Here is a 13,196-nt window from a genome sequence, read left to right on the forward strand (position 1 = left end):
GGAGAACAGACTTTACTTAATTACAGAAAGGAAATTATATTCTTCCAGTTGGTAAATCACATTTAGCATTCAACTCAGACACTTCAAGAAAAAGTATCAGAAGGATACTCCAGTCCTATTCATAGTAAAATAGAACTCATTTGTTGCTATCCCCTATACCCAAGTTTTTGTGCTTCTCTTTGATTAGTTAATAGAAACTTGATCGCCAATGCAAAGCTGGAGATCTGGACAGCTACCTCTTTCATTTTTCTAACTAGTAGAAAAATCTCCTTCATTAGGTTGTGACCACTTTCATCCTCAGAACTTCACATAGTGCTTGGTACTACTCAGTAACTGCAGGCCAGATAAATAAATGATAAAAGAGCTTACAAAATTCTATTTAGTATACAGTGTTTTATGCTTTGTGAGATACTTTATTTTTCTTAAGGCAAAATTTGTCTGCAAGCACTTTGGAGGCTTTATATTTAATGTTTATTAAGGTTGAACTGGATCTTAGGTAATTAAAATATTTTAGAAATACATTTACTTGCTCTAGTCACTAATATCTTATTTATTCAAGTGTTGAAAAAGATGTTACTTGGAAGATAGGGTTTTTTTTTTCCCCCCCTTGGTCAGCATACCTTTAGATCAGTTTGCCTTTATTAGCTTATAGACTTCCTGGTGCAGTTAGTTTGAAATAAGACGTACAAAAAGAGAACAAAGTAATTTCGCAAGTTAGGTCAGTAAAAATTATAAGATTTTCAAAGTCTTAAGAGTTTTATGACAATAAATTTCAATTAAATACAACCTCTACTCCCAAAGTAGTGTGTATGGATGAATCTGTCTTTCTGCATCCATCTGTTTTTGTCCATCTACCTGACATGTATACACACACACACACACACACACACACACACACACACACACGGGTTAGAGTGGGAAAGGACTACTCCATAAGACAAATTCAGTGAAGAATATTGTGGATACAAACTAGGTCTGGATCTGAGACTGTAGGTTGTAGGTTCAAGATTGCAGGGTTATTTCAAAAATACTAAATGTATTTGAATTCACGTGTAACATTTTTAGTTTGTATGTCTAAGAAAATAAATGTGGGATAAATCTTATGCGAAAAAGTTATTGCTGGTATCTAAGCTCGATACGGTATTATCTCTTTTGACTTCTCTATACTGTAAAATACCAGAAATACAATGATTATAAGGCAATACAATGATTAATAAGAGTTAGTATAATGAATCAACCTTCATTCAAAGAAGCTGACAGCCAAATAGGTTCATGATAGTGAATAAAGCTTTTCAGATGTGTTTTATACTTTCCCGTATGTGGCTATGGTAGATGTACCATGTCAACATGCCTGGGCTAGATTGCAGGATGAGGAGAGTCACAGGGAGAGATGTCCGAGGAACATCAGTGAGCCCAGGTGATATATCACATGGTACAGATCAAGCATCGCAGATGCTGACCCTAACTCCCTTACCGCACAGAATCATGAACAAATAATAAATGTTTGTTGTTTTAAGTTGCTAAGTATTGAGGTGGTTTGTTATATGACAAAAACTAGTTGAGTCGATAATCAATTTATAAATCTCAATATTTTATATCAACTCTAATTACAGAGTTGATGTGAACAGTTGTAAGAACTATTCAAATCTATTTCTGGACACAATTTTATATTTTGAAAAAAATTACCTTTTGAACATGTAACTCTACATCTTGTTGTGTACAGCTTCCAATTTTCTGATTCACTTTTCTCACAACACCTTCCACATCAACGATGCTCTCTTTGTTGATGCTGTCAAAAGAAAAACATTGCCAACTTTAATCATCTTGTCAGAGGTGTCAGAACTTGTTTGGTGTTTCATCAGTAAAGCTGAATATATTAAATTCTTCTTTACCATAGTAAGTCACTTGAGATAAAGCCAGTCGCTTTAACCTACTTATAATAAGCTACCATGTAGCACACCTTGTGAAATTTCTTGAAGAGATAATTTTCCAGACCCCATAATTTAGTTACCATTTATAAAATACTCTAGACATAACAGATAACAGGACCAGCACTGAACTGTGAAAAAGTCCTTCAGTTATTTATTAAAGAATATCTCCCTACCCACAGTTAAAATTTACTAAGATCAGCATTTCCCATAAAGAGAAACACTGGCTTCAATGAACACAGTTACTGGTATGTAATAGAAGTACATTAATGTAGAAATACATTAAATAATAGAAGGTCAACTGAAAAGATTTCAGGGCACTAAGAGGACATTAGAGTGCTCCAGTGAAATCGTTGCCTAAAGCTTCTGAGTGCACACTGTCACTGGATTTGTGGCAGATACTCTACTGGATTGTGTACTTTCGTTTAAGAATGCCTACCTGAAGCTAGCTAAATATAAACTGTGAGTAAAAAACTGGATCTCCTGGGCAATTTAATTCTATAGCAAACTTGAATTTTGAATACCACACACTCAAAATTGGAGATAACTGGTTATTTTTTGGTCTCCTATATATAACCAAGGGAAAAAAAGTGGAATCTAAAATGGTGGTTCCCATACAAAATGTATCAGCTCTCCTCCTGTGTATGTTCTTGTACTGACAGAACATGTCACTGTACATTTGTGGAAAAGGATAAAATTTAACTTTTAGATCTTGGCGAGTGATATCAGTATGATGGCAGTTCAACTGGCCAAATGCAAATTCCCATGTAAAACTATTAGTTAAAACTCTCAGGTGGTAACTGAAGCTACAGAAGTGACTTGAAAAGAGAAGGAAAGAAGAAAAATGCCAAAGTGACAACTGACAGATAGTAGATTTCCTGGGGCAGCCGGCATAATAGAAAGGGCAAAAATGGATTAGGAAAATCTGTCCTGGACTCCCTGTTTATCTGCTATCATAAACTCCAGTTAACTTCTGCATTATGGTCTCATGGCTCAAGTACCCCTATGCAAAATTCTGCAAGATGGATGACCAGAATCTAAACAAAGCAAAACAACAATAAAAAGATTTAACCTTCATAAGAAAAAGTCTATTCATTTGGATAAGGAACTGGGTCCTTATTAGTTATGGAGCTATCTGACAAGATTCCAGAAATCTAACAACTTATATTACAAACCATTTCAACAAACATTTGGGTTGGAAAAGGATGATATAATAGATTAAGTGCCGTGAAGTAATACAGATAAATTTCCAATTCACTTTGCTGCACTAGCTAGAATTCTATAATGTCTGTTATCAACTACCTTAAATATATATATATATATATATATATATATATATATATCTTTTACACTCTCATAAATCTCTGCACTAGACCTATCACCTAATATCTATAGCTAAACATCTTGTGTACTGAAGAAACTAAAAAAACTTATTATGGTAAAAGAAGTAGTTGGTGAACTAAGATAAGACTCCTCTGAGATAAGAAGGGATAGAGAGGCTTCAGTTTATTAATAAAAGGGCTTATGATACTGGCAATCCAGGATCACTGAAATCTTCCTACAATGTGACTGCCACCTACCACTGCTTTATTTGTTCACATGGGTTAACTTGATACCCGAGTATATAATTCAGAGCTTGTAAGAATTCTGTTGCTTATCTTACATGTTTCTACGGGGTAGGTTCTCTCTTCCTTATTCATCAGTGAGTTGCATCATGGAGTAATCTGACCTGCCCCAACTAGCACTCCAACCTGAGACAGTGTGCTATGTCCCTGGCTCATTTGGTTCTCTTATTTCACCTCCTTCAACTCCCTAGGAGGAGGCATTCCATTATCAGGACGTTTTCTTCAAGCCAAGTTAAACACATCTACTCTTAAGGATTGAGCACTAAGTGAGTGTCCTTCCAAAAAGAAGCTGGAATGTGGTCAAATACACTCTGCCCAAGGCTAGCTAAAGGTCTGATCAAAGAAAACAGTTTTCTCTTCTTTCTCTCTCTGAAAAGTAACCAGATGATTCCTTTTATCCAGGACCTGAAATTAGGACTACCTTTAAGTTCATTGATTCAATAGTGTTATGTGCTAAAATACTGATCATCTAGACTAGAAAACTACCACCATTTAAACATCGTTTCTAGTACTAAACAACTGACAAAAGAACTTTGAAAACCAAACCTATTTCTAAACTAGGGCCAAAGCTAAACTTCCGGTATCACAAATTGGGTCTACTGAATAAATTAGAAAGAAGGTAGGATTAACTACATATAGAAGATTCTTGTAATAAACTTTTTTTGACCTTCCAATCCCAATATTTGCCTTTATTTCTAGTAGTTATGTGCTAGAAGAGCAGACTTAGATCATGATAAAATAATTCCGTTCTAATATCTCTATGGCCTTATCTATATCTACCTGTCCCTATTTACTCATGCACATGAATAAATTCAGAAGAATAATCATTAAAACAAAACGAAAAGAAGAGTCAAATTTGTGAAAAAGGGTCAGACTAGAACTTGCTAGTTAAAACTAGTAAAAGCTTATACGAGGGCTTAGAATGGGAAAGACTAGATATCTCCTCAAGAAAATTAGAGATTCCAAGGGAACATTTCATGCAAAGATGGGCTCAATAAAGGACAGAAATGGTATGGAGCTAACAGAAGCAGAAGATATTAAGAAGAGGTGGCAAGAATACACAGAAGAATGGTACAAAAAAGATCTTCATGACCCAGATGATCACGATGGTGGGATCACTCACCTAGAGCCAGACATCCTGGATTGTGAAGTCAAGTGGGCCTTAGAAAGCATCACTACGAACAAAGCTAGTGGAGGTGATAGAATTCCAGTTGAACTATTTCAAATCCTGAAAGATGATGCTGTGAAAGTGCTGCATTCAATATGCCAGCAAATTTGGAAAACTCAGCAGTGGCCACAGGACTGGAAAAGGTCAGTTTTCATTCCAATCCCAAAGAAAGCCAATGCCAAAGAATGCTCAACCTACCGCACAATTGCACTCATCTCACACGCTAGTAAAGTAATACTCAAAATTCTCCAAGCCAGGCTTCAGCAATACATGAACCGTGAACTTCCAGATATTCAAGCTGGATTTAGAAAAGGCAAAGGAACCAGAGATCAAATTGCCAACATCTGCTGGATCACTGACAAAGCAAGAGAGTTCAAGAAAAACATCTATTTCTGCTTTATTGACTAGGACAAAGCCTTTGACTGTGTGGATCACAATAAACTGGAAAATTCTAAAAGAGATGGGAATACCGGACCAACTGACCAGCCTCTCGAGAAATCTGTAAGCAGGTCAGGAAGCAACAGTTAGAACTGGACATGGAAGAACAGACTGGTTCCAAATAGGAAAAGGAGTATGTCAAGGCTGTATATTATCACCCTGTTTATTTAACTTATATGCAGAGTACATTGTGAGAAATGCTGGGCTCGATGAAGAACAAGCTGGAATCAAGAATGCTGGGAGAAATACCAATAACCTCAGATAAGCAGATGACATTACCCGTACAGCAGAAAGCAAAGAAGAACTAAAGAGCCTCTTGATGAAAGTCAAAGAAGAGAGTGAAAAAGTTGGCTTAAAGCTCAACATTCAGAAAACTAAGATCATGGCATCGGGTCCTATCACTTCATGGCAAACAGATGGAGAAACAGTGGAAATAGTGGCAGACTTTATTTTTGGGGGCTCTAAAATCACTGCAGATGGTGACTGTAGCCATGAAATAAGAAGACGCTTACTCCTTGGTAGAAAAGTTATGACCAACCTAGACAGCATATTAAAAAACAGAGATATCTTTGCCAACAAAGGTCCATCTAGTCAAGGCTACAGTTTTTCCAGTAGGCACGTATCAATGTGAGAGTTGGATGATAAAGATAGCTGAGCGCTGAAGAATTGATGCTTTTGAGCTGGTGTTGGAGAAGACTCTTGAGAGTCCCTTGGACTGCAAGGAGATCCAACCAGTCCATCCTAAAGGAAATTAGTCCTGGGTGTTCCTTGGAAGGACTGATGTTGAAGCTGAAAAGTCCCAGTACTTTGGCCACCTGATGCAAAGAGCTGACTCATTTGAAAAGACCCTGATGCTGGGAAAGATTGAAGGCAGGAGGAAAAGGGGACAACAGAGGAGGAGATGGTTGGATGGTTTCACTGACTCTATGGACATGGGTTTGGGTGGACTCTGGGAGTTGGTGACGGACAGGGAGGCCTGGCATGCTGCACTCCATGGGGTCACAAAGAGTTGGACACGACTGAGTGAGTGAACTGAACTGGACTGAACTGACGTGTATTTGTATGTATAGAGTCAATACAAGAGGGACTGGAATACTTGAATAAGTTAATTGCAATATTCCACTTTGTAGAAAAAGTCTATTTAACATGATTTCATCTGACACTGTGTGTTAAGATGGCTTAATACTATCTTGTATATAAACTACAGCTTGACTGCTGCCATAAAGAGATCCTATTAAAGTTTGCTTTACATTTTGAAACTAATATGTCACTGTGTTTTGTACTCTGAAAGAGCGTTATGTCTAACAAGCAACTAACTAAAAGCCTTTGGTTTTTATAAAGGATATGGCAGGCGTGGAAGCACAGGAACTCCTGGGAACTACATTATTACAGTAGAAATAGATGAAGTAAATTAAATATATCTTTTCAAGAGCTAAGTCAGCTATTTTTTATTATTACCAACACCTCCCAAAACACACTATCACAGCATTTTTTTTTATACTTCACTTTCCAACTACCCTTCTGCCCCGGAATATAGGGAATCACTCTACAAATAAAATTAATAGAGCCTTGATATTAGAAATACCTTAATAGGCAGAACAGACTTTATGTTATGCATTAGGAACTGTCAACCATTCAATTTAATTAATTTACTTCTAACTCCTTTTAACCAGGACCTTACTTCTAATTTAAACTCTCTTCAGAAAAAAAAAAAAAACTGTAAAAATCGCCATTCTTCATATAAAGTGTTTTATTAAAATATTTTAGGTGGACTATGGGTGGCTGAGATGGTAAAGAATCTGCCTGCAATGCAGGAGACCTGGGTTCCCTCCCTGGGTTGGTAGCTTCCCTGGAGAAGGGAATGGCAATTCACTTCAGTATTCTTGCCTAAAGAATTCCATGCTGTGGCAGATTCATTTTGATATTTGGCAAAACTAATACAATTATGTAAAGTTTAAAAATCAAATAAAATTTTAAAAAAAGAATTCCATGGAGAGAGCTTGGTCAGTATAGTCCATGGGGTCGCAAAGAGTCAGACACGACTGAGTGACTAAAACAAGTGCATCAAGTTTTGCGGGTTTTTTCAAGTTTTTTTTTTTTTAAACAAATGATATAATGTATGAGTAACCCAAACAATTATAGAACATGGCTTGTGGGAAAAAACAAACAGTACTCAGTTATCTGAAGGAATAAAATCCCATCTTTCCAACATGACTGTCATATAGTTTGTTATTTAGGGCCTCCTCATCAGCCATAGAAATACCCTCATTATCCACAGTTCTGTCAATTGTGATTATAAGTTGTCATGTCTACATTATATGATACTGGGGCTTCACTCTGTTGCTGAAGAATCTGCCTGCAATGCAGGAGACCTGGGTTTGATTCCTGGGTTGGGATGATTCCCTGGAGAAGGGAATGGTGGCTACCCACTCCAGCATTCTTGCCTGGGAAATCCCATGGACAGAGGAGCCTGGTGGATTGCAAGAGTCGGACTCGACTCAGGGACTAAAACCACATTACATAAGAAGCAACAAACTAAAAAAAGTCTGTTGGAATGATTAGAAGTAGGCACAACTGTTGTTTTAAGTAACAACTGACTACTGAAGAAAATATATTAAAAAACAAACAAAGACATGAAAGCACCAAACAACATATTATAACCTTGCACAGTAACTGAAGTTCAGAATAACGGCCCTGTGTCATTAAGAAAAAGTTAAACATGAAGAATGTATATAATAGGCTTCAATGATCCTGTTAAGGTTGTCAAAATAGTTTTAGTATTTGAAGGAAGAAGTAAACTTCATAGTCTAAAATAATGCACTACTGAGTAATGCCTAATTCTTTAATGTTGTGTATCATCACATACACTTTGCAAACCTATAATGGGTATTATGCACTGTAAAGAGATTTTTTTAAAAAGCAGATACACAAAATTTGACTATGAAGCATTAGGATTGTGTAAAGCAGAATTTATCCATTCAAGTGCATAGTGGCCTCTTCAAATTGACTGCTCAGGGGAAGGAGGGAGGTGTTATAAACACATTTCAAAATCAGCACAGCCTAAAACAATCTTAAAACAACTTATCGGGAATTATTTCTTGGTTCTGTCACACCAATCAGTTTTTTGGGGGAAAGTCTCACTTATCCCTCTTGGTTCAGAAATGCTAAAGATCATAATAGAACTCTGGGGGGTAGAGAAGAGACTTTAAAAAAAAAACAAAACAACTGAATGGCATTAGAGGTGCAAGGACGTAACATGTTTCAAAAAGGAGAGAATATTTAAATACATGAATTATAGGGTTAACAGCTAGACATTAACCTCATTATAAGCTTAATACAGATAGCTACAGTAGTTAATATAACTACTATAGGGTTGAGTAGCTCTCTCCAAACACTTGATAATTTGACTTACTCTATCAGTAAAAAAGTGGTAATTATGTCCCCTAATATGTAGATATTCTATTTATTTTAAAAACTATATACATGTAATACTAAATGTAAGTTATTACCTTTAGGCAAATATAAATTTAGGGTGAGATGCATAATTAGCAACAGTGATCCATAATTAGTAATAGCAAATCCATACTTCATATAGTTTCCTGATAATTTCTATCTAGCTAGGGGAGTATGAAAATCTTGTCAGATATGATTGGATTATCATTAAAAACAAAACAAAACAAAAAACACGCTTTATCATGCAGCTGTTACAAAGATTTCCCATTATCAGAAGTGTCAGCATTAACACTTGTGCTGAAGAACTGATGCTTTTGAACTGTGGTATTGGGGAGAAGATTCTTGAGAGTCCCTTGGACTGCAAGGAGATCAAACCAGTCAATCCTAAAGGAAATCAGCCCTGAATATTCATTGGAAGGACTGATGCTGAAGCTGAAACTCCAATACTTTGGCCAATTGATGTGAAGAAATGACTCATTGGAAAAGATCCTGATGCTGGGAAAGATTGAAGGCAGGAGGAGTAGGGACGACAGAGGATGAGACGGATGGCATCACCGACTCAGTGAACGTGAGTTTAAGTAAGCTCCTGGAGTTGGTGGCAGACAGGGAAGCCTGGCATGCTGCAGTCCATGGGGTCACAAAGAGTCAGACACGACTGAGCAACTGAAGTGAACTGAACAGTGTTTCTTGGAAGAAATCATTTTAAGCCACTTGTCTACTGTGTGATGGTCAGTTTATTATCTTAAATATAAATAAATATAATCCCCCAAACCATTTAACCAGACATAGTAAACTGTAATATGCTGAAAGTGAACCAGAGAGTTGGGGTACCACTGTTTGCTCCTCTGTGTTCCTGGAATCCTGCAGTCTTACTTTAGAGCCCTCACATGCTGGAGGTGACATGTGTGTGACCTTATGAGGTGCAATCCAAGTGATAGGTCCAGTGTTTATCTATAAATTAACTATTAGAAAAACTTAAATTTTTCCTATCACTCTTAGATAAAAAAAGAAATGAAGGAAAGGATTATTTTCTTTCCTTTAGAGAGTAATTTTGAGCAAATCACACTTTGGAGGTCAGTGGGATAGGACACAAGAATCACAACTGAGAAAAGGCTGCTGGAGCAGGTAGATGATTTGCAGGTGAAAATGTATTTAATAGCATGTAACTGAGTCAGAGAGATCCCAATCCTGCATATAAATAGTGGAGAAATAGATCTGGTAAAGAAGTACTTCACCCATTTTTTGTTGCTGGGTCTCAGTGTGAGGTGCTGGTTCTGGCAAATCCTTTTGGAGAACAAAAAAAGAATCATCCCCAATTCACCATGCCTCTCACCAGCAAGGGATGGGGAAATGGCAGGGTTTGCTCTTACAGTTTTAAGTTATTTTTTAAACATTATTTCAAAAACTTATTTTTTATTATAAAAGAATATCCTTACTGTTAAAATTGCAATGTTCAATAATGTATAAATTTAAAATTCTAGGTTCCCTATCATATACTGAACTGAACTCCCTCTTCCTCTAATCACTGCTTTCTATACTTCTCTACATTTTTTCTCATTTACAAAAAATATGTAATGTACCTACAGTAGTTTTGTTCATTTTCTCCGTATTTTTTAAGTTTGAAGAAGCAGTTTTATTTCTACAGCTTAAATGAAATTGATCTTAATATATATAAATACCTAACATAGTATTATTTCCATGTCACTTTCGCAATTTCCGTTTATGTTCTAGTTCCCATGTGAAGTGCTTTACACATATATCATCTTGCTTAAACTTCACAAAGGCCTACAAGGTAGGTATACTACCATTTTACAGTTGAAAAAACTGAGACTGAAAGGTCAAGTAACTAGCCCAAGATCACACAGCTAGTAAGGTCAGGTACAGATTACTGCACTAAACAGTTCTGTTACAGACTCACAAATCAGCCTCCAAATTTAAATACTCCAGAATGCATCGTCAGCTTACTTTGAAATAATTCATTCTCATTCTTAGAAATTCATGAGCTGCAAGATTCCTTTAGAGCTTATGTGAAATAAAGTAGAAATAACAGGCCCTTCACAAATAGCTTTCAAAATGCCTAAGAGTCATGCTGCCTTTTCTGGTAATGCTGATGTATCCTGAGGTCCTGCTGTTGCCAGACTCAACATATATTCATCAGAATCTCTGCATAAGACAACATTAAGTTATTACTTAATAACGTAGAAGAATTAATCCCATAAACTGGCATCTAGTGACACCAGATTTTCAACCTACTTTTAAAGCACTTATTATCAAGGTTTTCAATGCAAATTTTGAACTGGGCAGGACCAGATATAGAAGTTCTGTTTCTGATCCAATAGATAAGTACCTCATTCCAACAAAGAGGTATAAACCATCTAAGTACAGTTGTTCAAAGGGCTGCAATCTAGAACAGTGTACTGCTGCTAAGTCACTTCAGTCGTGTCCGACTCTGTGCGACCCCACAGACGGCAGCCCACCAGGCTCCCCCATCTCTGGGATTCTCCAGGCAAGAACACTGGAGTGGGTTGCCATTTCCTTCTCCAATGCATGAAAGTGAAAAGTGAAAGTGAAGCTGCTCAGTCGTGTCCAACTGTCAGTGACACCATGGACTGCAGCCTACCAAGCTTCTCCCATGGGTTTTTCCAGGCAAAAGTACTGGAGTGGGTTGCCATTGCCTTCTCCCAGAACAGAGTACAACCAGCCTATGTTCATCAATTAATCCACATGATGCTCAAGAGGTACCCAAATGCCCACCAGTGTCTGGGCCTCAACTTAGATGGTGTATAAAAATACTTCCATCACAGGACCTGTAACATGTCTCTTCATGGAAGTTGTTTATTTTTTGTCCTCTCCCCAAATTAAGCTCCTTATTTGATTATTATGTGCTATTTAGTGTCACTAAATAACTAAGCCCAGAAGAGTGCCTGGACCAGAGCAGAGGTAAATTTTCTACATCACTGAACCTTCTTCTGAGTATTATTTTGCTATTTATAGTTCTAAAAATTAATGCGCAAACTGAAGATTTAGCTTATTAACTAAGTAAAAGTTATTTTCAGGTGAAAGATCTAGAAAGGAAAGAAAATAATCAAACTTGTAAGTAGGTAGGTGACTCACCAGAGAATGAGAAACACACTTGTGACTCACCAGCTACCAATAAATAACCTAACCACAATGACTAATACGAAGAAAAAGAAAATAAAACATACACATATTTTTCTGCAAATATTACAGCCTGAAAAGACTTTTTATTTTTTTTTTTCAGAATCCAAACATCTCTATGCTGCTGTGGGTTACACAAACATAAATAGCAAAATAGAATTTTTAACTTTAACATCAGTTCTTTAAATGAACTGTAGGCTTCTGCACTGAGTCACTATGATTTTAATTTTAAACTTCAAAAACCTGTGTTTACATTTACTCCAGTTGTTAAAAGCAGTCAATACACAAAGGCCTACAGGGGTGCCTTTAAAAAAACTTGTCTTTACAAGACTCAATCATAACTAATACAGATTACTCTTTCATTATTTTTAAATGTCACTAAATAAACAGTTTTAAAAAGAAAAAAAGGGATGACTTGCCTCAGTTCTAACTCCAGCTACTAAATATTGGGACACTAATGTCAACATAAGATGGGGATCCAGAAACATTGGTTTAGATGGGTATCCCATCTTCCTGCTTTCAGATAAATTTCATTTAAAGATCTCAAACCATTTCGGATACACAATTAAGAACCTGTTCTTAAAGACCTTTAGGGAATTAGATGTGCCAACCTTCCTATGTAACTCATTTAGTTGTTTCATTTCTATATGCATTCAACCATGAGAAAATTGATCCTTCCAACAAAGTGATTAAAATAATGTGTTGAAGAGTCCTGTGACACTTAAATCCAATTAATGAGTCAACTTTTCGGATTAGTATATTGATGAATTGGATATTCCCAGGAAAGATAATATGGGGAAAACAACTGACCCCATATTGTTAATGTTGCTCTTAAGGAAAATACTAAAATGCTAGAAACTGTTAGTGGTACAATCTACTCAGTAAGGCAAAAATAAGCACCTAAGATTTAATATCTTAAGTAAATGCTAAGATAGTTATCTACTTAAGATATTAAAAGTGACCTCATAGTTTGCCTTTTAAATGATTACGAAACCCCAGCTGGAACAATCTGATTTGATATTTTTAATAGTGGAGTCCTTGCTTTTTTCCACCTGGTATATGGCCAGAGGGAATAGAGTTAAATGTAGGGCCTCATGGAATTAACATATAAATACCATTTTTCTCCCACTTTTTGTGTGGGACATGTTTTAAATGTCCAATATCTTTGCAGTATTCAAGATGGAAACACCTGGAGAATAAATAAACAGTCCTTAGGCACTCCCCTCGTACTAAAGATAATTACAAGCATTTAATATAAAAATCTAAGAACGAAAATCAAATAAGGATTAGAAATGGCCTTTTTCTCATGAACATATTTTCTGCTATGCTATTTTCCAAACCACAGATTCTAGCAGAATCTTTAGTTGGCTAACTAAACTGCTAGTCTGCCAAAGTGAATGTTACTAAATATTCATTTGAATTACC

At 36.3% G+C, this 13,196-nt stretch overlaps 1 protein-coding gene across 3 annotated transcripts in view; it reads right to left on the reverse strand.

Moving 5' to 3' along the window:
• The window catches only part of DARS1 (aspartyl-tRNA synthetase 1), a 64,989-nt gene that overhangs the window by 22,285 nt on the left and 29,508 nt on the right, over positions 1–13,196 (reverse strand). For all 3 annotated transcript variants that reach the window (XM_086351268.1, XM_086351287.1, XM_086351278.1), the window contains one exon: positions 1,687–1,789. In XM_086351268.1, coding sequence (XP_086207394.1) covers positions 1,687–1,789 — 103 coding nt within the window. The remainder of the gene's footprint in view (positions 1–1,686; positions 1,790–13,196) is intronic.

This window comes from Bos grunniens, chromosome 2 (assembly GCF_055505025.1).
Source record: "Bos grunniens cultivar Pamir isolate PY7600 chromosome 2, Bosgru_T2T1.0, whole genome shotgun sequence".
NCBI classification, from domain to species: Eukaryota; Metazoa; Chordata; class Mammalia; order Artiodactyla; family Bovidae; genus Bos; species Bos grunniens.